At 42.3% G+C, this 27,900-nt stretch overlaps 2 protein-coding genes across 7 annotated transcripts in view; one reads left to right on the top strand and one right to left on the bottom strand.

Annotated features, from left to right (window-relative positions):
- The window catches only part of PECR (peroxisomal trans-2-enoyl-CoA reductase), a 28,925-nt gene extending 21,203 nt beyond the window's left edge, over positions 1–7,722 (bottom strand). The window contains exons 1-3 of the mRNA XM_032402603.1: positions 7,495–7,722; positions 6,220–6,353; positions 5,506–5,671 (exon numbers count right to left, since the gene is read on the bottom strand). Coding sequence (XP_032258494.1) covers positions 5,506–5,671; positions 6,220–6,353; positions 7,495–7,618 — 424 coding nt within the window. The 5' untranslated portion in view covers positions 7,619–7,722. The remainder of the gene's footprint in view (positions 1–5,505; positions 5,672–6,219; positions 6,354–7,494) is intronic.
- A 60-nt stretch (positions 7,723–7,782) lies between these two features.
- On the top strand, positions 7,783–26,375 carry TMEM169 (transmembrane protein 169). 6 transcript variants are annotated; one of them, XM_032402564.1, is made up of 4 exons: positions 7,783–7,873; positions 8,365–8,476; positions 22,331–22,719; positions 23,883–26,375. In XM_032402564.1, the coding sequence occupies exons 3-4, from the start codon at positions 22,446–22,448 to the stop codon at positions 24,503–24,505; spliced, it is 897 nt and encodes a 298-aa protein (XP_032258455.1). In that variant the 5' UTR covers positions 7,783–7,873; positions 8,365–8,476; positions 22,331–22,445; the 3' UTR covers positions 24,506–26,375. The 6 variants fall into 6 exon arrangements, with proteins under 6 accessions (XP_032258455.1, XP_032258471.1, XP_032258481.1 ...); XM_032402580.1 differs by lacking the exon at positions 8,365–8,476 and adding an exon at positions 8,034–8,220; XM_032402590.1 differs by lacking the exon at positions 8,365–8,476 and having other exon boundaries at positions 7,783–7,869; positions 22,352–22,719.
- Positions 26,376–27,900: the final 1,525 nt, after the last annotated feature.

Raw genomic sequence — 27,900 nt, 5'->3', positions numbered from 1 at the left:
CTGTCGTGTGGACATATTTTTTTTTTTTAGATATTTATTTGAGAGAGAAAGAGTGAGAGAGAGAGAGAGAGAGAACAAGCTCACGAGCAAGGGAGAGGGTCAGAAGACAGTGAGAAGCAGACTCCCAGGGAGCCCGACACAGGGCTCAACCCCAGGACCCTGGGATCATGACCTGAGCTGAAGTCAGACACTTAACTGACCCAGGCGCTCCTGGACATATGTTTTTATTTCTCTTGGGTAGATGCTTAGGGATGGAACTGCTGGGTTATATGGTAATTGCATGTTTAACTTTTTAAGAAACTGCCAAACTATTTTCCGGTGTCTCCACTATTTTACATTTCTACCAGAAAAGCATGAGGGTTCCAGTTTCTCCATACTATTATTGCCCGACTTTTTTATTATAGCCATTCTAGTGGGTATAAAGTGATATTTCACTGAGGTTTTGATTTGCATGTCCCGAATGACTAATGACTAATGGTGCTGAGAATCTTCTGATGTATTTATTAGCCACTCATATATCTTCTTTGGTAAAATATCTATTCAAATCTTTTGCCCATTTTTTAATTGGTTTGTTTTCTTAATATTGAATTATAAGAGTTCTTTTTATATTCTGGATACAAGTCCTTTATCAGATATGTGATTTCTCCCAGTCTGTGGCTTATCTTTTCATTTTCTTAATGTTGTCTTTTGAAATGTTGTCTTTGAAGTATTTAATTTTGATGAAGTCACGTTTATCATTTTTTTACTTTGTGCATGGTATGTTGGATGGTGTATCTCAGGACTCTTTGCTGAAGCCAAGGTCATAAAGATTTTGTCCTTTATTTGCTTCTAAAAGTTATACAATTTTACTTTTTGCATGTGGATATCCAATTGTACCTGCACCATCTGCTGAAAACACTATCATTTCCCCATAGAACTGCCTTGGCCCCTTTGGCCAAAATCATAAATGTAAGGGTTTGACCACAACTCTAAGGGTTTATTTCTGGACTCTCAAATTTGTCCAAAAGATCTATACAACCATCCTTCTGCCAGTACCACAATGTCTTGAAATCAAGAAGTATAAGTCCTCCAACTTTCCTGTTTTGCCAAACTGTTTTGGCTATGCTGAGTCCTTTGCACTTCCACATGTATTTTAGGATCTGCTTGTCAATTTTTGCAAAAATAACAGGGACTGCATTGAACCTACATATCAATTTGGGAAGAACTACCATCTTAACCATATCGAGTCTTCCAATTCATAAACACTGAATGTTTTTCCATTTAGTTTTTGATCTTCTTTCATTTCTGTCAGCAATATTTTGTAGTTTTTAGATACAAGTCTTATCCTTCTTTTGTTAACTTAATTCTTTAAGTATTTTCTTTTCAATTGTTTTTTTTTTTTACGGGGAGAGAGCAGGAGTGGGGGTGGGGGGTGGGGTGGGCAGAGGGGCAGAGGGAGAGGGAGAGAGACTCTTAAGCAGGTTCCACACCCTGCGCAGAACCCTACACAGGACTCGATCTCATGAGAGCTCATGACCTGAGCCGAAATCAAGAGTCAGATGCTCAACTGACTAAGCCACCCAGCCGTCCCTCATTCTTTAAGTATTTTATCCTTTTCGAAGCCCAATTGATATTTATTTATTTATTTATTTATTTTTAAAGATTTTATTTATTTATTTGATGGAGAGATAGAGAGCACAAGTAGGCAGAGAGGCAGGCAGAGGGAGAGGGAGAAGCAGGCTCTCCGCTGAGCAAGGAGCCTGATACGGGGCTCGATCCCAGGACCCTGGGATCATGACCTGAGCTGAAGGCAGCCGTTTAACCGACTGAGCCACCCAGGTGCCCCTCTTAGAAGCCCAATTGATATTTAGCCATCAACTCTATTCATACAAATCAAGACAATGTCAGATATGTACCCTCAAGACTCATTTCAATAGAAATCTAATTTTTAGAATGTAAAGGCCAGAGAACAATGCAAGACCTATTCCTATTAAAACCTTAGACAAAAATAAGAACGTGTTCCCAGTATTACTTAATGCTTTCCAGTGCTTTCCAGTGAATTTCTTACCAGTGCTTTCCAGTGAATTTCTTACCAATTCATAATATATAACAGAAAAAGGAGGTAAAGCCACTAGAAAAGAAGACATAAAATATAGTATTTTGGGGCTCTAAGACAATTCTTTCATATTATTTTCACATTTCACATGAAACTGGGATATGTTTTACAGTTGGTGGCTTCTTAAGATACAAATAACACTGTTTGTACTTTCTTAGTAGTATATAAAATGATGGTGCATTTCACCAAAGATACATTGACTGTATCTTTGACTCAATGAAATGCATTATTTATTTTTAGACAACATGATTGTATAGCTAAAACACCTGAAAGACTAATTTCAAAAACTGTTAGATAAAGATACAAATTACTAGATAAAGCTACAAGATCAACTTGAAAAAATAATTCTTCCATAAACCAACAATAATCCAGCTGAAAATAATTGGGGACAGAGCCCATTTAAAAAAGCAGGAGTCAGGGTGCCTGGGTGGCTCAGTCAGTTAAGCATCTGCCTTCAGCTCAGGTCATGATCCCAGGGTCCTGGGATCAAGCCCCACATCAGGTTCCCTGCTCAGCGGGGAGTCTGCTTCTCCCTCTCCTTCTGCCCCTCCCCCTGCTCGTGCTCTTTCTGTCTTTCTCAAATAAACAAACAAAATCTTAAAAAAAAAAAATAGAAGGAGTCATCCAAAATATCTAGGTATAACCTTAGTAAAAAAAATATGAGAGGGGCTCCTGGGTGGCTCATTCAGTTAAGCATCTGACTCTTGATTTTGGCTCAGGTCTTTATCTCAGGGTCATGAGTTCAAGCCCTGTGTTGGGCTCCATGACCAGCATGGAGCCTACTTAAAAAAAAAAAAAAAAAAGAAGATTTACATGACGAAAACCACAGACCTTTGCCAAAAAATATAAAATAAGAATCCATAATAGAAAGATGTGCCATGGTGCAGAGATAATATTTCAACATATTGTCAAATTATTGATAGGTTGAACACAATTCCAATCAAATTCCCCACCAGCATTTTTGAGGGAAAAACCTAAATATAAAATTCATCTGAAAGAATAAAAGGTCATGAATAGCCCAGAAAAGTTTGGAAATGAAAATAAATAACTATGTGCCATATCAAATATCTAAAAAAGAAAAACCTATAAAAAAAGAAAAAGAAATAAGTTTATTTAAATTACCCTACACAGACTTTCTGCTTCTGGTTAAATAGTACTCTATGTTAGAACTCTGAAATCAGGGGTGCTGGGTGGCTCAGTTGTTAAGCATCTGCCTTCAGCTCAGGTCATGATCCCAGGGTCCTGGGATCGAGCCCCACATCGGGCTCCCTGCTCATCGGGAAGCCTGCTTCTCCCTCTCCCACTCCCTTGCTTGCGTTCTCTCTCTCGCTGTGTCTCTCTCTGTCAAATAAATAAATAAAATCTTAAAAAAAAAAAAAAAGAACTCTGAAGTCATCTTTGTGTTTTTCCCGACACTTCCAGGGCTATCATGGGAATATTTCTTCAAGATATGTGAGGTCGTCTCAGATGCCAATCACAAGTCCAGCTTGTTACCTGTGCTTCTGACCAACAGGCTATAAATCAGAGGTTCCCATCAACCTTTCCTTGGATTTGCTTAATTTGCTATTGTGGCTCATAGAACTCAAGAAACTAGATTCCTCACTAGATTACAGTTTGTTATAAAAGATGTTAGGGGAGGGGCACCTTGGTGGCTCAGTCGGCTGGGCGTCTGCCTTCGGCTCAGGTCATGATCCCAGAGTCCTGGGATCGAGCCCCACATTGGGCTCCCTGCTCGGCAGGAAGCCTGCTTCTCCCTCTCCCACTCCCCCTGCTTGTGTTCCCTCTCTCACTGTGTCTCTCTCTCTGTCAAATAAATAAAATCTTAAAAAAAAAAAAAGATGTTAGGGGATATGAATCAATACACTGGGCAATGTCCTGAACAAAGAAGCTTCTGCCTCTGTGGAGCTTGAGACTTGGCAGGGTGTCACGTGAAAGTGTTCTGATTTACCAACCCTGTCCTTTTATGTTTTTATGGAGGCCTCAGTATGTAGTCCTGACTGATTAAATCACTGGCACCAGTGACTGAGTCAACTTTTAGCCCCCTCTCCTTTGCCCAGAAATCAGTAGGTAAGACTGAGGTCCAACTCTCACCAAGGTTGGTTCCCTACCAACTAGCCCATACCCATCTTTACAGGATTTCCAAAAGTCACCTCATTAACATAAACTCAGTTGTGGTTGAACAGGACTTGTTATGAATAACAGACACCCATTTCACCTGTGTGGCCCTGAAGCCTTTTCAGGAATTAAGACAAGAGACCAAATATTATAACAAAAGATTCTCCCATTGCTCTTATTGCTCAAGAAATTCCAAGAGCCTTGGGAACTATGAACCAGGAACCAGAGACAGGCCAAAATATATACTCATTACAAATCACAACATCACAGTCCTTAATGATTATGGAACTACCACGTTATCCCTATGTACCTGGACTTTTTATGTGAGGGAGAAACAAACTATGTTATTTAAGTTCCTGTTTTTGCAATCCTCTCTACACTGAAACAGCCAGCCACAACGAATATAAAGCTTTATACTACTACTTAAAGTTGAAAGCTGGGAATGTCTGCAAGATTTTGACTTAGAGATATTAAGAATATAAAGCCTAATCCATATTAGGGTGAAGACCCTTTGGGTTGGAATTACACTCATTCTGTGGTTTTCATCATAAATATGTCTTCGATAGTTTTTAACAAAAACCTTGAGTTACTCAACCTCAGGAGTTGAATATCACCACCTATGAAATATAACTTTCAATCCAATGATATGCATGCATGCTAATTAGTTGTTAGTCAGAAAGAATGTGGACTCTGTCTGGCATTCTCCCTGAAGATTTGACAAGTTAATGAAAAGGCCCTTACAACAGATTTAACAGATTCATTTCTTTAAAACTAAGTGTGAGAGTTTTTTTTTTTTTTTTAATTTCAGGAACAACTTTGTAGCTGTATCTTTGTACAGATTCATAATAATTTTCTCATGATAAATTCCTAGAAATAAAATTATAAGATCAAACCATACCCATATTTTACAAATGTTGTCAAATTAGTATCCAGAAATGCAACAATTTACATTTCTGTGTTGTATGCAAGTAAATCAGGGTAGTAAATGCTGCTGACATGGAGTTTCTGAGCCCCTAACAATTCTCTTTCAAGATTCTCTATGATCTAGGGGCGCCTAGGTGGCTCAGTCGGTTAAGCCTCTGCTTCCGCCTCAGGTCATGATCTCAGGGTCCTGGGATGGAGTCTGGCATCAGGCTCCCTGCTCAGCGGGGAGCCTGCTTCTCCCTTTCCCACTCTCCCTGCTTATGTGGTCTCTCTCTCTCTTTGTCAAATAAATAAAATCTTTAAAGAAAAAAAGATTCTCTATGATCTTTAAATAAAGAACCTTGACTTTTTGGGTTATTGATCATACTCGCCTGCTTTGCACATGTAGAAGGTGCCTGTCAGGTTGGTCTCAATCACAGCATGCCATCCCTTTGCACTAATGTGTTCTGTAGGAGACATGAACTGGCCTCCTCCGTTGTTTACCAAAAAATTGATCTTACCATAAACATCTAAGGTGGATTTGACCAAATTGTTCACCTAAAGAAAAATGTTAAAAGTAAACTGGTTAATAACCTAACTTGCTACTTGGACTGACAGCTTACTGTAGGAGAAGAAAGAACTTGCAGTCTGTCACAGTAAATGGTATCAGTAACAGTAACTGAAATCAGGTTAAAATTAACACTAAGAAATGACTTAAAAGGGGCACCTGTCTGGTTCAGTTGGTACAGCATGTGACTCTTGATCTTGGGGTTGTGAGTTCGAGCCCCATGTTGGGTGTAGAGATGACTGACTACTTAAAAATAAAATATTTAAAAAAAAATAGAGAAAAGAAATGACTTAAAGGGGGAAAGGCACAAAAAGTAATCTCGCTGAGGCCACATCCTTGCTTAGCTTCCTTGTTTCTTTCCGTCCCCTCCCCCGGGAGGTAATACACTCAATAAATCATTAGCAAAAGAATTTCTTTTACAGGATCTGCTTCTAGTTAACCTCATCCAAGACAGCCACCATAGGAACATCTGAAGCACAGGTTTAGGAACCACTCAAATAAAATGAATGAATAAATGATACAGACATTTTTGCATTACCTCCTCTTCTTTGCGGATGTTGCATTTTATGGGAGTGACCTGAGCCTGGTTGGTGGGGGGCAGGCTGGCCTTCAGTTCATCTGCAACAGATTTTAATCTATCAAAGTTACGAGATGCAATCACCACATTACACCCTGAAAAGAAAACAGTCCAAGAGTAAGTAAATATGCTTTCACTGGTTGTCCAAATTAAAAAAAAAAAAAAAAAAAAAAGGTCAGAAAGTGTTTCATGTGTACCCATAAAAAAGATGAATCAGGACTTTGCCTCTGGTTAAGATGGACCATCAATAACTGAGTTTACGCTCCAGACAAAAACAACTAAAAAACTGGTCAAAGTATAATGCAGGATGGTTTTCAGGCACTGGACATGGCATAGCATGGCACAGCGATCTCAGAGAATGGAGACAAACAACATGAGCCCTGTGATCATTCCAGCACAGGGAGGAGGAGGAACCCTTTCCCACCCCCAGGAAGAGATGAAGTTGGGAGTCCAGGGAGGCCAAGATAGCACTGGAAATAGTATTCCAACCAGGCAAAACCTTGTTTGAAGGCGCACTGGGTAAAATACTTAGAAGCGTATGGCCTCAGTAGTGAAGCAAAATTAGCCCTAGATGAAAGGCCATTCAGGTCAACATTTAACATATAAAGTATCAAACTGCTTCCATGTTACTTAATAACAGAAGTAACAACCTCTGTGATGCAATTAACACAGAACAAAGCTCAAGAATATTTAAATGAATATAAAAATAACCAGCGTCCTACAAGGTAAAATTCAAATGTCTAGCAGTCATGTAAAGGAGCAGGTAAATACAACCCATAATGAGCAGAAAAGTCAGAACCAGAAATGGCAATGATGATATAATTAAATAAACGAGTGATAAAGAGAAAAATATGAAGTCTTCCCGCGTTTCCTCATTAGGTAATACACATAGGATGGATTCATTTTAAACACAACTATAAAGAATTCCATAGCATGTTTCCACAGGTCTCCTTGTTCCCTACCTCGAGCACGTTATCTTTGATTCTGTCTTCCCTTTAGTTTACAAACAGTGGTTTCATCTTTCAACGCGTCTCCAGCATTTCTCAGAAAGAACTCTTCCTTTTCCCCCGCGGTTTCAATGTCGCCCATATGTACAGAATCTTGGCTTGGCAAGTCCACGTCTCCCAGCCCTGCCTAATACCTCCCGGGTCCCGACCCCACGTCACACCAGTGTGACCCCTGGATCTGCGGACCCCTGGATCTAGGTAGCCTGACCCAGGGGGGCTGCTCACGTACCCAGCTGCAGGAGCTCTGTCGCGACGGCTTTTCCGATACCCGTGGCCCCGCCAGTGACGATGGCCAGTTTGTGCTGCAGCAAGCCGGGCGCCAGAAAGCTCCTCCACTCGCCGTGAGCGTCCATGTCGGCCGAGGGCCTGAGTCCCGGAAGCGCAGAGGTCACTGAGTCTCGGCGGCCTGCGGGGTGCGCGGGACCAAGGACCTGCCCACGTGACCGCCCGGGGCCCCGCCCCGTCCCGTCGCCCCGCCCCGCCTCGCCCCGTCGCCCCGCCCTCCCGCCGCGGCAGGTCCCCATCCTCCCAGCAGACGGCTGCTCCCCGGCGGCGGCTGCTTGGCTCGGTCTGGGTCCTCTGCCAGACTTTGTCCCCGGCATGTGTAGGTGAGATCCCTTGTTCGTTGGGGTTTTGTTTTTGTTTTTAAATTTCGAGGCCATTGTGGGGACCGGAGGAAGGGAAGCAAACAAAAAGCGGGCGCGTGCTCGATTTCCAAAAATCCTCAGTGCTATAAGCTCTCATGGTTAATTAAGATGAATTCTCCAGGGCATCTGGGGAAAGAGAGGCTGCGCTCGGGAGCGGTGCTGCGCCCGCCCGCCGCCTCGGACGTCGGGAGATGCGCTGGCTGCAGTTGCGGTGCGCCTCTGGCTGGGAAGGAAAGGGGCAGGCTTAGCTGAGGGGGAATCTGGCCTCCAGATCCTTTCCGCCCCTGGAAGGGACGCTGCGCGCTGAGGTGTGTGTTTGTGGGGGGGGGGGGGGGGGGGGGGGGGGGGGGGGGGGGGGGATGCAGTTGCAGTTATCCACAGAACCAAGATAATAAATGATTTTAAAAATAAACTCGAGCCCACTTCCACCTCATCTCCCTTTCCCCACCCAGGAATGAAGGGAAGAGGTAACCTTTACCAGATTTAAGATCTAATCCATTTCAACCGGGCTGCATAAACTGATGAATCCAAGGGTGTGTGTTTCCTGCAAGAACGCTAATGTAGGTGTGTGAGATCCTATCTTCTAGTTCATTCCTTATGCAGGGAAGCAAGCATTCTGGGGGGGGGGGGGGGGGGGGGGGATTTCTCATCCGCAGTTTGATGCCCAGTAGCGGTGAGTTATTATTCAGATTCTCCTCGGTATTGTTCATCTAGCTTCATACTGTCAACCCACCAGAGAGAGCTTACACCTGGACTGGCCTAGGGAGACTTGGCCTAAGAATTTGGCAGATCTAGGGAATGTGGGTGGTGCTGTGGTCTTAATCCAGGGAAGATGCTATTTCTGTCTGCTGTCAGAGTACTGTATTTTCCCCTACAAGGTATTAAAATGATGTAAAAGCAAATAAATGCCTTCATTCTTTTCTTGGGCCCACCCACCAGCTAGTTATTCACAAAGTGAATTAGAAATGGGTCTTGTTAAAAGTGGAATCAGACATCACCTCCTCTCTGATATTCCATCACCTTACCCTTCTCTGACCTCCTTTAAGAAATACTTGCCTTGGGGCACCTGGGTGGCTTAATCGGTTAAGCATCTGACTCTTTATTTCGGCTCAGGTCATGATCTCAGGGTTGTGGGCACGGAGCCTGCTTGTGGTTCTTTCTCTCCCTCTCCCCCTAACCGCCCCCCACCCTCCTGTGCTTTTTTCTCTCTCTAAAAAAAAAAAAAAAAAAAAAAGGAAAGAAAACTTGCCCTTCTATTTTTGTTGATGACAGATTCCAATCTATACTCATTAAAGAAAGGAAGACATCTCTTCCACCTTCTGCTTCCCATTTGCTAGATAGAGCTTTGAGTCCAGTGACAAAGTATTTTTTTTAACAGGATGAGAAATAGTGACTGAGTTCTAAGGGCTTTCTTATTCCAGAAAATTCCATGCTTTCTTTCTTGAGAGCAAAGAACACTCTAAGTTTCTTTTAAAGATACCTTTATCAAAGATAAAATTTAATGTGGTTGTGATCTGGTCTAGACCTATGGATTCACAGAGCTCTGCCGGGGTGGGTTAGTGTGGGCCTGGTTCTACTGTAGCCTTTGTATGGCAGCTGAGGGGACTGAGGGATTCTGCAGTCCTCCAGTGAAAAGGTGACTGGACTGGCTTTAAGCCGGTTTTGCCTGCTGAGGATGACAAGGAGCCATTCCTTGGCTGCAAGGAAGTTGTAGTCTGAACAGTCAGCAAGGCTCTTTCTCATAGTCCAGAGAGAGTCTGTGATTCAGATAGATGTTGGGGTCTCTTTGAGAGATCTGTTAAAATGAAAAGGCATGTGCTGTTTGCCCCGTCTCTCTCGCCTCAGTCAGGGTTTGAAAGTCTGCTAACCCCAAAAGGCCTAGAGGTACAGCAACAGAGGCTCCTTGTTTCTAGATTTTAATTCTGGTTCCTGGTTGAGTCATCACTTCAGGAGGCATCCATGCCACGCTACGTTGATGTTCCTTTGGCCGAATCAAATGCTACCCTGCACTCTGCATCACTGCCCCCTTTGTCCCAGGGAAAAAGGCATCTCCTGGGCCATGATCCTTCCACACTCCCACTCTGTCATACTCTGTTAGCACAGACTCCCTTCATCTTCTGGGATGCTCTTGCTGCTCACCCAGCTTCCCACCCCTCCCCCACCCCATCTGCCTGGTAACTTCATTTTCTTCCTGCCTCAAAACAGCTGCTGGCTCATACTGACAGGGGCCTGTGAGATTCTCAACATTCAGCCTCACTGAATCTTGGTGCTAGAAGAATGTCAATGAGGCATGTAGCCACCCCCCACACCCCCACCTTGAAGTAAGAGCAGTTCGGAACTGAACCAGCTCACATAACCAATCCACACCACATGCCAGGTACTGTTCAAGGCGTGGAGGATACAGTACAGTGGACAGTACAGTTAGCTGTCCTTGCCTTTTTTTTTTAAGATTTTATTTATTTATTCAAGAGAGAGAGTGCGCGCGTGCGAGCATGAACAGGGGAGAGGCAGAGAGAGAGAGAAACGGAGAAGCAGACTGTGGAGCAGGGAGCCCAACGCGGAGCTCCATCCCAGGCCCCTGCGATCATGACCTGAGCTGAAGGCAGATGCTGAACTGACTGAGTCACCCAGGCGCCCCTGTCCTTGCCTTTGTAGAGTTTTTATTCTAGCATGTAGGTATGACGGGAGTGGGAATAGGGCCACCCCTATTCCCTATAAACAATCAAAAGATCAGAGAGTGAAGATCCAATTTTACAGCTCTTAAGAATATGGAGATGCTCAAGTTCCTTGTAACCCACCACCCTCACTACCAGGAACTGTTTCCTCTGTAGGCAAGCCAGATGCTTCTAGATGATGAACCAGCCTCAATGTGAGAGCCTTTCAGGACAGGTAGGTTGAGCAGTGACAAGAGAGATGCTGCTTACAGGACCATGAAGGAACAGGATGCAGTCTAACTCATAACCAATTCACAGCAACTGGCTAGAGGTTGGGAGTTTTAAATTGCTGTTCCATCATTGCTCCAATCACTGACATCAGCCTGAGCCAAATTCCCTTCCACCTTTACATTGGTGAGACTCTCTTCCTGAGAGGGGCTAATGGTGATTTTCGGTGGTAAAAATGGTAAGCATTTTATTTCCTAGCTGGCGTAGGGCATCTCGTGGTGGTAAACCACAATGCTGTTGGAAGACTATGGCCACCTCAGACAGGTGATATGTGGCCCTTTGGGTGACAGATACAGAGATGAGAGAATTGAAAGAGCAGTAAGGTGGGAGCAAGGCACAGTTCACTGTGTAATAGTAATAGTAGTAAGTTAACTTGAAAATGATCATACTCTACCCTTCTGGCCCCAATTCAGGTTCCTTGGAAGAGGGAGATGTGACCATAAGGGTAAAGGTACAAAAAACAACTCTGGGGCACCTGGGTGGCTCAGATGGTTGGGCGTCTGCCTTCGGCTCCGGTCGTGATCCCAGGGTCCTGGGATCGAGTCCTGCATTGGGCTCCCTGCTCCTTGGGAAGCCTGCTTCTCCCTCTGCCCCTGCCTCTCTCTCTGTGTGTCTCTCATGAATAAATAAATAAAATCTTAAAAAAAAAACAACAACAACTCTGGAGGGAGTGGGGAATTAAAAAAAAACAAAAAACAAAACAAAAAAACCCAAACCCCTGATTGTTCTTAAATCAATGGCACAGGGCGCCATATGATCACACCTGATGCAAAGGATGCTGGGAAATATTATCTTTAGGAAGGAAGTCATGTGACCAGCGGAACCCTCCATTGTTGGAGGAGAAAATAGATACAATTATACCATAACAGGGTTTATTAAGCATAGAGGAACTTTTTAATGTCTCTCTCTTTTTTTTAAGATTAAAAAAAAATTGTTTTAATTAATCTCTACACCCAATGTGGGGCTTGAACTTACAGCCCTGAGATTAAGAGTCACACACTCCATCCACTGAGCCAGCCAGGCACCCCATAATGTCTCTTTATTAAACTTTTCTTCAGTCTCAGTCTTCGACAAAATCAGGCTAATCTTTAATTGCTACCAGTTCAAACTCCCCCCCCCCAACCCAAATCATTAATCCAGTTACTTAAAAATTTGTTTATTGAACATCTGTGTGTTGGCTTACTTATATGGTACCATTTCCTAGACCTTACAGTCGAGTAGAGGAGATAGAAAATACAGAAGCAAAATAAGAAATAGAACTTGGGACACCTGGGTGGCTCCATTGGTGAAGCATCTGCCTTCAGCTCGGGTCATGGTCCTGGGGTTCTCGGATCGAGCCCCCATGTTGGGCTCCCTGCTGGGCAGGGAGTCTGCTTCTCCCTCTCCCTCTGCTCCTCCCCCTGCTTGTGCTCTCTTGCTTGCTCACTCAAATAAATAAATAAAATCTTAAAGGAAAAAGAAATAGAACTTAATTACAGATGTTGATAAGTCTTGTACAGGAAACAGGCTGTTGTGATATTCATGAAAGGCAGGGCAGGGAGCCTATTTTAGGTTTGGTGTCAGGAAAGCTTTGGAGGAGCTGACAAATGAACAGAGCCTTCGGAAATACCAAGGTGATGGCCATGTGACAGAGCGAGATTGGAGTGGAGACCAGGGAAGGCAGACAGTATTTAAGGCCTCAAGTGGGAAAACATTTAGTGCTCCTGAGGAATGTGTAGGCAGCCAGTGTGATTGTAGCATAGGAGGTATATATGAAGGAGGTGGTATATTGTATAGCATGGCAGGATGGAGAGGGGCCACGTCAGGTAGGTCCTTGGGCCACATGAAAAAGTTTGGATTTTGTTTTATACCAATGAGAAGTCACTGGAGGTTTTAAGCAGAAAACGGCATGAGTTTATTTATGTTTTCAAAAGATCTTTCTTACTGCTGAGTGGAGAATTGATTGGAAGACAGCAGGAGTAGAAGCCAGAAGACAAGGAGCATTTTTTTAGAACCACACATAAGAAAGGATGACCTTGGGGTGTCTGGGTGGCTCAGCTGGTTAAGCGTCCACTCTTGGTTTCGGCTCAGGTCATGGTCTCAGGGCCAATAAAATCTTTAAAAAAGAGAGAGAGAGATAAAGAAGAAAGGGAAAGAAAGAAAGAAAGAAAAGAAAGAAAGAAAGAAAGGCCTCTTAGATAAGAATGGTAGCAATAGAGGTGGGAAAAAGTGGTGGATGAATTTTAAGAATTATCTGGAGAATTTCCTTCAAGAGTGGCTTAAAACCAGTTATTTTATGCATAAGAGTCTAAGCATGTTCTTTAAAACCTATTTTTCCCCCTAGGATGACCAAGAATTTGGAGTTAGTGATTAATTGAAGTTAGTGTCCTGCTGTATCACGTTTGTTAATAATTTTCAGAGGGCAGCAGAAGTGGAGGGTGGGCGAGGCCTAACTTCCAGAGGAAAGAGCGAAGTCCTCTCTCTTCTCTTAACTCTACTGATTAAAGCCTTGGAAACTGGGGAAATTTGTTTTACTCTCTCTTTTATGGAATCTAAAAGGAAGGAGAAATGTTCAGAACCTGCTTCTCAGATCAGATATTAACAGCATAATAAAGTGCACGAAAATGGGGAAGATAATTAAGCCTTCCTTTCTTAACAGTTATATCCTATTTCTTTTTTTTTTTTTTAAGATTTTATTTATTTGAGGGAGAGAGTGCGCACGAGCCGGGGGAGGGGCAGAGGGAGAGGAACAAGCAGACTCCACGCTGAGCCAGGAGCCCAACAGCAACTCTATCTCACGACCCTGAGATCACAACCTGAGCTGAAATCAAGAGTCAGATGCTCAACCGACTGAGCCACCTAGGTGCCCCCATTTATATCCTATTTCTGATTAGGCACTTTCCCTGCCCCTCTGTCCTATCAGGTCAACAAGGACATATTGAGTGTCTGCTACATGTCTAGCCATAGGGTCTTTCCATTGGAGGTGAAGAAGAATAAGACAGGTCCTAATTTCTAAAATTGTATAATCTCCCTGGGAAGATGAATGAAAAATAATGAAGCCATTCATACTCAATACCAGATGATGTGAAATGCTGCATAATTAAGCACTGAGAGAGCGTAGTACAGATGACAAATGCTACTGAAATACAGAGTAGAAGAAGGCAAAAGAAAGGGATTGGAAAGTAATATTTATGAAGTATCAATCCATCATAGGCATTTTATACTTGAACACTCATTCCATTCTCCCCACTCTTCTGCAGCAATAAGACTGGGGTGGGGACAGACGGGTGGGCCGGAGTAGTCACAGAAGGGGACACGAATGAGTGAGTCTGTCTTGGGCCAGGCTTGAAACAGGTGGAGAAGAGTGAAGATGGTGATGGAACCAACATAACTAGTCAACACATATACTTATGTTGGTTCCATCACCATCTTCATATGTGTTGACTAGTCATGTTCTGGGGAAGGGGAAAACTTGCTCCTGAACCCTAGCAGGAGCATGAATGGGGAGAGCCTCAACTCCAGACAGACCCTTTTAGATAGAGTTTAGTCAGTCATGGCAAGATAGTGATGATTACTGGACAACATAACAGTGATGTTTTATTTTGTTAATCACCATTTAACATGGTTGAGGAAGAATTCTGAAATGGAAGGTGAGAAGCCAGCTTGGAGGAAGTAGTATGAGAGGCATATGGGGGTAGTAGAAATTCAAGTGAAGACATTTAATGAAGAGATTTCATGGGAATGAGTGGCAGGACTTAGAAATTGATTACTATTAGGAACATAGGAATATATCCCTAACATGGGAAATGGATTCATTGAAGACAACTCTAAGGGTTTAAGTATAGAATCTTGGGTAAAAGCTGACACACAGCGTGGCACCATGAATAGAACATGGACTTTGAAATGAGCAAACCTGGGTGTAAGTCCCAGCCCCACTGCTACGAAACCTTGAGCAAAATGCTCTTCTAGATGGTAATAATAATAGTACCTACTACATGGGTTTGCTGAGACAATTAAACAATATGATTACTGTAAAGCACTTAGAACAGCACCTGACACATAGTAACCATCCAATAAGTTTTAGTTGTTACTAATTTTAAGTCCAAATGTCCTCATTTGTAAGATACTGTTTGTTTCTTTTTACAATTTTATTTATTTGACAGAGAGAGACAACGAGAGAGGGAACACAAGCAGGGGCAGTGGGAGAGGGAGAAGCAGGCTTCCCGCCGAGCAGGGAGCCTGATGCGGGGCTCGATCCCAAGACCCTGGGATCATGATCTGAGCCAAAGGCAGATGTTTAATGACTGAGCCACCCAGGTGCCCCGATACTATTTGTTTCTTAAGATTGCTGTGCCTAGGACGATTGTACAGTATTTGGCACCTAGTATTGTCCAAAAAAGTATTAGAATGTAATGAAATGGGAAAACCATGTATAAGCAATTAACACAGAGACTAACAAATGATATAGTCAGCAAATGTTATCTTTTATGAGAATAGGCACAAAATAAATGTTACAGGGTTTCCTTCTCCATCCCTTTCTCCTTTCCCTTCCCCCTTTCCCTGTCCTCTTGGTAACACTAAGAGGTTAAGTCAGCTAGAAATAAAGATGATGAGTTTGGTTTGAACATGCATAGCCAGAAATGATGAGATATTTAGGTGGAGAATATCCACTAGGCTGCTGGAAATCCGTCTGGATGATACATTAATTCTTGACATCTGTATTTGGGCGTTCTTGGCATAGAGGTGTCCTGCAGAGGTAGGCAGGAAGACTGCATATTTCAAAAGGAGGAAGAGAATGTACTATTGAGAATAGAGGGCAATCAGTTGAGAATTGAGTCTCAAAAGTGCTGGCTATTATGGGTGGAGGGGACAGACAAGGGAATAAAGGAGGCAAAAGGAGGATTTGAGAGGTAGCAAGAGAATGAAGGTAGAAAGTCAAAGGAGGTAAGGGAAGGTTCAAGAAAGACCTGGAAATAAGCAGAATTAGGGCTCTGGTATGGATAAGGAGAATAAGAATGGTAAAATCGTCACTGTGGTCACACTGGTGACTTTCAAGGCTGTATTATTCCACACAGAAAAGAGTGGCTCTGTCACCAAAGGAAAGAGGAATGAGGTTGAAACAGCAAAAACCAAAACCAAACAAACAAACAACAATAACAAAACCAAGCCCACAGCCAAAAAAAAAATCCACACAAAACAAAAACCCATCAGCTGTCTACTGCAGCCACCACTAATCTTGGAGGGAAAATTCTGGGCTTTTGAAGTTATGCAATTTAGGCTTAAATCCAGGTTCTGTCACTTCTTTATTTAACAGTGGGCTTGTTGAGATGTGCAAATGAGGTAACGTATAAAAAATTTAGCTTACAGCCTGGCACATAAGACTTGATAAATGCTCATTTCCTGGCCTATTCCTTATCTTTCCACGTGACTTACCAGTGTGCATGTGGGGTGTGTTTGTGTGTGTGTGTTAGAAAGGGGTTTGGGAGAAGGGAGAAAAAACTGGTTAAGGGAACAGGACATTGAGAGGATGAACTGATAATGACTGGATGTATACTATTTTATAGAGAAGCTTAGTTATGAAACAAAGAGAGAAACAGGACATCGGATAGAATAAGTGGCAAGTAAAGCTAGTTTTCCACCTAGGGTCTTCTGGGTTTATTTGCAGGCAAAAAGGAATCAGCAAAGGGGAGAAGTTGGAGCTATTAGAAAGGGAGGAAATCAAGGATGAGGAAGATAAAGGATTAAGAGTACAGTTAAGGGGCACCTGGCTGGCTCAGTCAGAAGAGCACATGACTCTTGATCTTGGGGTTGTGAGTTTGGGCCCCACGTTGGGTGTAGACATTACTCAAAAAATAAATAAATAACCTTAAAAAAAGAAGTACAGTTGAAGTGGTCAAGGAAAAATCTGCTCCCAGATCGCTCACTCTGAGGGAAACCAGACACTGTTGTGAGGATACTCAAACAGCCCACAGAGAGGCCTGCAGAGGGAGGAACTGAGTCAGCACCATGCAAATGTGCCATCTTGGAAGCAGATCCTCTGATCCCATCCAAGCCTTCAGATGAGTGCTGCCCTGCCATCTTCAGGGACCTTGAGACAGAACATCCAACTAAGGCACTCTCAAATTTTCTGACCCAGAAAAACTATTCACAGGAGAGCCACAAAGTTTTTAAGAGAATTATATTGACAGAATACCTAAAGAGTTCAGAGACTGTCCAAAAGAAAAAAGGCCTTTGGACCCCCAAATGCTGTAGGTGGGAAGCAGACTAAGAAGACTACTGCCCACCCAGCTGAGACACTCCCAGATTACTGACACAGAACTGTGTAGGATAATTCTTGGTTATTTTTTTAGACCTCTAAATTTGGGGTAATTTGTTACAGGACAATAGATAACTACTACACCTTGTCCTGAGACACAGCTGATCTCATTTCAGCCTCATGGCAAATAGAATAAAAAAGTTCCCACAAATTTAGGAAAAGACTGTTCTAAAGCCATAACAAGTAGTCACCAGAAGCAGTTTTAAACCTGTTTGATCAACAACTGTCTGTGTGAATATGCTTTTGAATGCCCACTCATCAGTGGAAGCCCCTGGCTTCTGACAGGCAAATTTACTGACCTGATTGACTTTTAGAAATGAGAAATGGACTCTAATGGGCTGGTTTCCAAAACATCTCCATTGAGGGAAGTTGTTGATCAATTGAACAGGTTCAAAACTGGTTCTGATGGCTATCTTTTACCATAGCTACTGAACAAACCAACTTTAAGTTTGTCGGGCCATTTTGTACTCTCAAATCGTGGGGGTTTTATTGTTGTTGTTGTTTGGTTTTTGTTTTGTAAGTAAGCTCTACACCCAGCTTGGGGCTCTGAGCCACCCAGGAGCCCCTCAAATCATGTTTTGAGGTGAATCAGGGACAGTTACCTATTTTGTAAGTAGACACTGGCTGTGTACCTGTCTAAAAATAGCTGTGCCCAGAAGCAGGGAATAGACCCCTATGGTGAATTACCAGGAGCTCACCAACTCTTTATACTTAATACTTCCTCTAAAGGATTTTAATGGGGTTTCCAAGGGTCATCTCCATCCTTGCTTACAGATAGAATCGTTCCTCCCACCACCCCATCAGCTGACAATATAGTCATGTTTGTCTTTACATCCCCAAGAGACGCCAGTGCTTCTCTTGACTCCTATTTTCTGTGTTCTGTCCTAGGGCTCCAGAAACTCTTCCTATTATCTAACATCGGTCTGTCCCATTGTGGCCACCCAAAACTGAAGAGTTAGAACACCACAGATTATTCTGTTTGCAAAAGCCCATTAACAGTGATTATTACTCCATGCATGCATGATGAACCATAGATAAGTCCAAAGAGACAAAGGGAAGATCAGCTTTTATTAAGTTTTGGGAAGAAATTGGAGAAGGTTGTTTTGAACAAAAGTTCATTGTAGAACAAAGAGTTCGAGGCTGTGGCTGGTTCACATTGGCTGCAAGCAGTGGTTAGTGCATTGTTGCTGGGGCAGGGAAGACTCATCCTTTCTTTTCATAAAAGCAGGCGATGAAACTCCTATGTGAAAAATGGCCTTAAGATAATTTTCAAGAGGGGTACCTGGCTGGCTCAATTGGTAGAGCATGAGACTCTTGATGTTGGGGTTGTGAGTTCAGGCCCTGATGGATGTAGAGATTACTTAAATAAATAAAACTTAAAAAAAAAGGTAATTGTCAAGATAATTCTTAACTTTCTCTTTCTGCTAGTTGTGCAGGCTGTAAGGAGTGGTAGATGCCTGAGAGCTCCCCTGCCAGGGTTTCCTGACTCTATTTTAAATGAAATCTCTTTGGTTTATTTTCACACTCTCAAGCTCAGGTGTTTGTAACCTTAGAGTAGATATAAAGTGGTACATTCAGAGGTCACCTGCATCATAGAATTATCTTGGTATGAGTTACCAAGTATCATTTTTACTAGAGGATTTGCACCAGGGAAAACATTTTTATATTAAATACAGACTTTGAGAAAGTATAATTCAAGATTCACATACATTTTTAACAACAAACCTCAAACCTTAGGGAGAGCCACACACAGCCTGTCCTTCCAGTCCTTTCTGGCCGGATGGCTACTCTTCTGCCCTGCGGCTACTTTGGTAGGAGAGTACTGTTTGAGCTTATAGACACCCTTAAGGCAAACTTAAACACTCATTAAGGCAAACTCAGTATTCTAATGGTTGAGTTCCATATTCTGGCTTCTCTTCAGATCCCTCAAATCTTTCTAATCGTTGAGTTCCTTGTATCCTGAATCAGTTTATCTTGGGAAGCCTTTGTGCTCTGGATCTTTCTGTTCTTAGACACATCACCTAAAGGCTCTTAGAGTCCAGCAAGTTCCATACATAAGATTGTGAAGATAATGATGCTCCTTCTGTTCAAACAGCCTCCCCTCCCCAAGCAAAGTCAGGCTGTGAGGACTTCCTATAGCCTTCCAGTTCTACCTGTGGACATACTCACTTCTGTCAGTCAACACCTTCTTTATTCCAGTCTGTGTGCCCAGGACACAAAGGTGATTGAGACTAAGTACCTGCAATCCAGTGGAGAGGCATATAAGAAAATTAACAACTACAGAAGACAAAGAAGAACTTGGGCAAAGGGTAGTGGAGCAGAGCTACTTGCTGAGAAGGTAGCCCAGCCTTTGGGGTGAAAAGTCATTCCGTTGGTCTTAAGTTGCATCCAAATTTTAGAAACACTGAGATGAGGGGGAAAAATGTGTTTTGGCATTTGAAGAAATATGATAGAGTCGGCCCTGTCACATGATAATATCAAAGATGCATAATTTTAAGACATGAGATTTGCTTCAAATTGAGTGGCATTTAGAGCCTTGTTAGATTTTTTGTTTTTTTTATTTTTGCCCCCTTGCTTGGGCCAGCCCACTGGACATTAGGACCATTTAAGACAAATGAGAGGAGAAGCCTCACTATTGGGGATACGGAGAAATCAAAGAGTATGCATGTGGGATTGAAAGAAAGGAAATACTCAGAGACCACTGAAAGACAATGAGGAATTGGAAATTGAGAATAAAAGTAACAGAAAGCTGGCAACCTGGAGTCACTGGAGAGTGGCCAGTCTCCAGGATCCTGGGGTGGCAGGGTTGTGAGTAGAATCTAGCGATGCGCAATTGTAAATACAGTTATTTGTGAATGGGGAATGTATTAGGTAAATAGTTCAGAAATTTTTCATATTAATAGAAGCTGTCACTGCAGTCATTACAGAAAGATATTTTTCCAGTATTGTTTCCAATAATAATGGATAATAACAGGGCCACTTGCCTCCTCTACCAAGTTTAAAACTGGGTTTGTTAAAAGTGCATGAGAGTATTCTGGCTAATAAATGAAGAAGAAATGAGAGAATTGGAATATCACCATTTTGCAACTCCTAATGAATTAATGAATCTAGCCAGTGATTATCAATGGCTACTAATTTCACAAAAAAATGGCCCAGTTGCCATTAGGTGTCTTCAGATGGAAGTACAGAACACCCTCTATAACATTGTCTGGCCAAAACAACCAACCCAAAACATTCCAACATGAATCCAATCAAGCCTATTTAGCTACCAATTTACAGGAAATACATGGTTCCGAGGAACACCCTATGGGAATGCAGTCAGTAAAATCTAGGCTGTGTGAATCTGCAAGGTAAATAACCAACTTTGTTTAACAAAGAAACTGGAAGGAAAATATTTGGAGGGAGAGCATATAGACCTGTCCAATAGAGTAGTCAGTAGCCACATGTGGCTATTTTAAAATTGGTTAGAATTCAATTTTTTTCAAAAAAGCATTTCCTCAGTTGTACTAGCATTATGTGAGGTACAATGCAGAAATTCTATTGGACAACACTACCATACACAAACAGGCATAGGTAGGATCTGTGTGCATCGCATAGATCTTATTGAGATCCTAATTCCAGAAAATAGACTTTAAACTGTTAAACAAACAGGGAAATTTGAACTGACCAGATATTTGATGATATTAAAGAATTGTTTTAAAAACAATGAGGTGTGATGATGATACTCTGGTTATCTCTCTTTTTTTTTTTTTAAGACTACTTATATGGAAGAGGTACGTACTGAAATAGATGAAATGGTGTCTGAGATTTGCCTTTAAATAAATTGGCTATGAATATTTTGATTATTGTTGAAACTGGGTAATAGGGACAATGAGGGGTCCTTAAAATTGTTCTCTGTCTTTTGTACAGGTTTGCCTCTTTCCATAATAAAAAGGTTCTCCATTTAGTATGTTTGAAACTGTCCATAATAACATACTTTTGAGTTTTTGTTTTTGTTTGTTGTTGTTGTTGTTTTAAAAAGCATATGAGCAGGGTACCTGGCAGGCTCTGCTGGTGGAGCATTAGACTCTTGATCTCAGGGTTGTGAGTTTGAGTCCCATTTGGATGTAGAGATTACTTAAAAATAAAATCTTTTAAAAAATAAAAATAGAAAGTATCCGAGCAACTAGCTGCCTAAATATGACTAGCTGGGTATTTGCTAATTTTCCTCTCCTCAGTAGCAGCACTGAAAGCATTTCTCTCCTCTTAATGGTTCAATGCACCCAAAACACAGGCCAATCATGTCTTTAAAAGATGCTATGTAGACTCTCCTCTCTCCCCACCTCTTTTCACTTGGAGAACACAAAGAGGAGAGAGAATCTTAAGAGTGGAAAAGTGTGCATCCTCTCCACTGGTCTCCCCACATGTGATAGGACAGATCCCAGGAATGTTCTGGGATCTTGGGCTAACAAGAAGCCAGGAGACGTGTTATTCATAGAATACCATGATAGACATGATTGGTGACATTGTGCCATCTTTGGGGAGCTTACTGAAAGTTTCATTCATCCTTCTGAGTATGGTTGTAATGCAGGACTTGACAGCCAGATGCCTGGAGTACTGGCCCTAGCCATCCAAATTGTCATGTTTCATGGGAGTGAGAATAGTTCTTAAGTCCCATTTATATATAAAGCTTCCTCACACAACTTCCTCATACTCAATATCTCCCAGCTAAACTGGTGGGTTTTGCATAATATTATAAGTTTGCATAAATGACAAAAATATTATTGCAACACAAATAAAATTTTATTCACAACAATCCAACCTTGTCAGAGTATTTCCACAGCACTCCCAAAATACAGTATTATGAGAAGTAAAGGGAGGAGAAGCCTTTGGCCAAGTTGAGAATCATTTCCCAGACCCCTTTCCATCTCATCCTATTTCCTTTCTTTCTTTCTTTTTTTTAAAAAATATTTTATTGGTTTATTTGAGAGAGACAGAGATAGTGAGAGAGAGCACGAGCCGGAAGGAGAGGGAGAAGCGGGCTCCCTGCTGAGCAAGGAGCCCGATGTGGGGCTCGATCCCAGGATCCTGGGATCATGACCTGAGCTGAAGGCAGCCGCTTAACTGACTGAGCCACCCAGGTGTCCTCCTGTTTCCTTTCCGTTGATGGCTTTGCTTTCCTATCTTTCCTGTGGAACTCAGTGATGGAACATCTTTGCATAGTCCCATCCAGGAAGAAGCTCTGTGATGTGTGGATGGTGAGTTTGCCGAAGCAAGTCAGACTCTTCACAAGGAATAACTAGACGTGAGGAGCAGGATGGAAGAGCTCTCACCAGTAGAAAGCGAGGGCCAACTCCCAAGCCCCCACCACCAGGGCTCTCTGAGGAAGGCTGTGGCTGCTGCCTTGGCCCTGGATGGGGAATCCACAATGGGTCGCAGGAAAAAGAAGAGGAAAGAGTCCCGCCCCGAATCTATCATCATATACCGGTCAGAAAATGAGAAACTGGATGAGGAGCCCGGGGAATCTGAAGGTGGAGACCGGCCTAAAGAAGAGGAGGGGGATGATTTTCTAGACTATCCTGCAGATGATGGTAAGTTTCTGGGGCCACTTACTTAAAGCCACAGGAAGGAATGAGGATTCTCCAGAAGACAGACAGGGATTTGCTCACTGACCTACTTCGTCTTGTTGATAACATTTCTTTTTGCAGTGTTACAGTCTTATTCAACAAATGGGCAGTATTTATGAAGCATTGACTGTGTTCTCTTCACAGTGATGTGGAAGAGATCTCTGTTCTTTCTGAACTCCTAGTGTAATAGAAGAGACTGATTTATACACAGAAATTAGTAATACAAGCAAACTATGCTTATTATTTAGTTATTTTTAAGACTATGCTAATTATTTAATACACATAAGATAGAGAAGCTAATAGTTGACTTTTATAATAATCAGGAACATGCAAATTAACAACAGCAGTGAGTTATAATATTCCTTTACATGTTGGTTGGCCAAAAATTGGGTAAATTATGACAACGTCAATGTGAGAAAATAGATGTACTGTCAATATACCTCAAGTGGAAATGGAATCTGTTTTACCCGCTTTGTAGGGACATTTATCAATATTTATTAAATTCAAACTGCATATCTTATGTTCTAGAAATTCTCAGTATCTACCCCATGAAATTTATGCCAATGGGCATAAGGATGCATGTATAAGAACGTCTGTTGCTGCTAACAAAGCCGTTGAGTGTCCAGATTAAGCATCACCATGCAGCAATAGATGGAAAGCAGAGAGACAGGGATGAGCAGGGAAGGGGTGTGCACTGCGCATCAGTAGGATACACACGCAGCACAATCTTCACACACACTAATGGATACTCATGCACTTATAAACTAGAAATAAGATTATAAAGTGGTGTCTATGGCAAAGTTCCTCACACCCCTCCATATTACAGAGATCGTGTTGAGATTGAGGTCCAGAAAAGTGGAGAGAGAACTTGAAAAGCAAGTTAACCTGCTTCGCAATTTTTTCAGAGTCCACATGTGCGGAGTAAGAGTTCCCTGGGGGAGTAATAATGTCAGGAATCAGCTTCCTGAGGGAGATCCATCCACTCCATCTCTGAGTCATGGACTCCGGGACTGTGCCAGGTGCTATAAAAACAGGAACTGTGGTATTCAGCCTCCAGCTCAGGTGATGACACTGTGATAAAATGTCCACTCTTCTGACCTTAACATCACCTCCTTGATGCCCTACAGGGATATGGAACTTGCCTTTGGACAGCCGCTATGTCACATTAACTGGGACCATCACACGAGGGAAGAAAAAGGGCCAGATGGTGGACATCCATGTCACACTGACGGAGAAGGAGCTGCAAGAGTTGACCAAGCCTAAAGGATCATCAAGGGAGATAATCCCTGAAGACAGAAAGGCCTGCCAAATGGGAGCAGACCGTGGGCCCCATGTGGTCCTCTGGACGCTGGTCTGTCTGCCTGTGGTCTTTATCCTCTCTTTTGTTGTCTCTTTCTACTATGGCACTATCACCTGGTACAACATCTTCCTTGTGTACAACGAGGAGAGGACCTTCTGGCACAAGATCTCATGTTGCCCCTGCCTCATTCTCTTCTATCCAGTGCTCATCATGGCCATGGCCTCTTCCCTGGGTCTCTATGCTGCAGTGGTCCAGCTCTCATGGTCCTGGGGAGCATGGTGGCAAGCTGCCCGGGACATGGAGAAAGGCTTCTGTGGCTGGCTCTGCAGCAAGCTAGGTCTGGAGGACTGTTCTCCCTACAGCATTGTAGAGTTGCTTGAATCTGACAATATCTCAGGCAATCTCTCCAACAAGGACCCCACCCAGGAAGTAGAAACTTCCACTGTCTAAACGTCCAACAACTTATGTCCTTCTCTGGTCCCAGGAGCCTATATATCGTCTTCCAATTCCAGAAGATTCTTTCTTTAAATTAAACCCCTATCCCTCTCAGTTCTGGAAAACTAGCCCACACTGTTCTGTTCTACCATCTTGGCGGTTCCAGGAGGGCAGGGAACAGAAAAGCAATTTGTGCCAAAACAGTCTATCCACGGATGAATTCTTCTCATTCCTGCTCCTAAAATGACCATTTATCTGGGACAGGGAGCTCAGTTGTATGTAAGTTTTGGAGCTTGAAGATGTTACTGGTGCCTGGAACCCAGGGGAGGATGTGACTAAATGTGACCTGGAGAAAAAGGAGGTTCAAGGGAGACCAAGTTCACCAAAAAGATAATAAGTAGGATGGAGAGAAACACTTAGGAGACAGGGCTACCACAGTGCAGCAGAATGTAAAGATTTGTGTGTATCACTTAGATTTTGGTTTAGTGGCATATAATTCAAGTCCTAAATATCAGTGGTTTAAACAAGATAGAAGTTTCTTTCTTTCTTGTACAGAAGAAGTCTAGAGGCAGACCATCAGGGGACCTGATGAAGTCATCCAAACCCCAGGCTTTATTCCCCTACCATTAGTAGGATATAGCCTTCTTTGTCCTTATCCTCAACACCTCAGTGCTGACTACATCTCCAGCCATCACATCCACGGTTCTTGCAGAACAGAGGAAGTGCACATCTTCCCTGTTTAAGGAGACTTCCCAGAAGTCTCACTCAACACGTCCTGTATTTCATTGGCTAGGCCTTTGTCACATGACCTCACAAGCAACAGAGGCTGGGAAATGTAGTCTTTTGGTTAGGCAGCTATATTCTAGGTTAAATATTTGGGTTCTGCTAATTTAAGCAAAAAGAGAAACATGGCTATTTTGGTAGGCATAAAAGAATCTCTGCTTCATGGTAATTATTTAAATATATTCAGATCCCAAACCGCTAATATAATTTTATTTATTTATTTATTTATTTATTTAGGACCAAATGTTACACAGAGAATTTATACATAGATACTAGTTACATATACTATGTATATGCTATAAATAGATAATAGCAGCTCATGTACTTTGCAATTAGTCTGTAATGTCATGTGGTTTCAGGGTTTTTAGAAAGGAAGAGTGAAGAGTTGAATACAATTAGTAGCATAACTTTTTTCCTGGTAGTGAAGGCAGGATTGGGTAGTGATATTTAATCTAATCTACATATTAAAGACTGTGTAGGGAGGGATTGCAAACTTCCCCCAACAGGGATCAGTAGCCCTAAGCACAAAGAACACTGGGTTAGCTTTCTGTTGTTTGGCAAGACCTCACAGCCTCACTCACTCGGACCTCACTGGAGTTTAAGGAACAGTATCTTGTCTGTGCTGTGAAATTGTGTCTTCCTGGCCACTAGGGGGTGTATACCAGATGAATCCAGATTAATAGAATCTGAACTTTTTTTTTCTTTATACATTTATTCCTGAGGGTGTCTTTCTCATGTCAAGAAATCGAATCCCAAGAGATCAAGCAGATTTTGGAGGTTTGGGTCCTTACAAGAACAGCTGGTGCCCATTTCTTGTTCATGTCTCAGGAAGAAGCTGTGTTAAGAACTGCTGTGAATCAAACCAGATGGGTCAGTAGTGCTCTCCCACAGAAGGCCAGGGACATTTGCTTGAAGTATGGTGAACGCCACTTTCAGAAGAACCCCCTTTAAAAACAACAACAACAAAATCTATTATTAGTTTCACATAAAACAAAACTCTGCCCAGCATTTTTGAAAGTAACCTTGGTGCTCTCTGGTGCTTTTGCAGAAATGTAAACAATTGAAATGAAGACAAAGAAAATAAAAATAAAATAAAATTAATTTTGTTCACATGGTCTTTGAATTTCTCCAAAATTGCTTTGAATGCTACCATTTGCAGAAAAAGGGTGAGCATGATGGCTGTCCTATATATGTATAAAGATCTTAATATGGATCCTCATGTCTTGACTCTTTCCACGTACCACTAATTTATGGGGATTCCATTTAGGTGGACTCTTTTCCACAGATCACATATTTACCTAAGCCTACATGAGGAAGTTGCAACCACATTTGTCACATTTTTCTGGGATTAGGGAAACCGATGGCCAAGGCCCTAGGGTATGGTGGCCGTTGGTGGAATGGAGGAGGATGGGGTGAGGGTGGGACCCAAGGGATACTGAGATGAAGTGGACATGGCCTTCAGCCTAGTTAGGCTCACAACCTAGTGGAAGAAACTGGAATCATTTCACACGGGCTCTAGTAAGTTATTAAGTTATGTAAAAACCTAGACTAGAGGCAGGAGGACTTAACCAAAGAGATCTAAAGAAATCTCATCTTTGCTGTCAGCAAATACCTAGAGAATTAGTACCCTCTATGAACATTCTGTTAGCTCATAGTTACCTAATCTTTATGGTGAGCATCAAGGAGGACTGTGCTTTCTGATGGCTTTGCAGCCATGATACTCTGAGCTGGGTAAATCATATCTGATCCACTATGACGATACTGCTATTCCTAAGCCATCTTGTCTATTGACATTGAGCAACACCTTCATATCACTTCAAAGTCCAAAAGGGAATAAAACCTTTATTCTTCAGGATTTTCATTCAATAAAACAAGATTCTAAATTTTAAAGATTAGATGACCTGAAAGTTTCATTGTGCTCTTGACGGCCACCCAGGACTTACATTTTACAGTGTTGCAAAAGCTTAGTGGTTAACATCATTGGCCCTCCCCCCTACCCCCCTGAGATGCAAACAAGCAGAGGTACTAGAATCTCTTTTATTTCTCCCAGGAAACAAACCTGTACTGGAGGAGGTGTGCATGAGAGGGAGAGAGAAGAGAGATAAAGGAGAGAGAGGGAAAAAAAAAAGAAAGAAAGAAATAGAAACTACCTACAAGATAAAAACACTGATATGGTTGACACAAAATGAACAAACCTTTCAGAATCTCTAAAAGTAAGAAAGAGTTTTATTCGAGCCCAGGTTAGAACAGCTGCCAGGGAAACACACTCTTCACAGGGAAGAAAGTGCTCTGGAAAATGAACAGTTTTTACAGGGTTATGTACCTTTTTCACTGAGATTATAGATTAGCATATGGGCAGGTATCACTAGTTTTATTGTAAAGGGATAGGAGTGTTGATCAATAACTCAAGGACAAGATAATTTTTGTCATTCACAAAGCAGATGTACAATGCATGTGTGGTGGCCCATAAATCAGGCTTTGGGTCTGAACAAAGGTTATTACAATTGATGAGGGAGCAGAAGGCAAGCTGAGGACAAAGCACAAACTGACACCCCACAACCTCCCCTCCCCCCCACTTCCAGGTGGGTTGTGTGTGGCATTCCTTGGGCACTCCTGGCTGCCCTAAA

This window comes from Phoca vitulina, unplaced genomic scaffold (genome assembly GCF_004348235.1).
Source record: "Phoca vitulina isolate PV1807 unplaced genomic scaffold, GSC_HSeal_1.0 scaffold1, whole genome shotgun sequence".
In the NCBI taxonomy this organism is placed as follows: domain Eukaryota; kingdom Metazoa; phylum Chordata; class Mammalia; order Carnivora; family Phocidae; genus Phoca; species Phoca vitulina.
The sequence above is the reverse complement of the archived record's forward strand: the minus strand, read 5'-3'. Positions and strand labels throughout refer to the sequence as shown.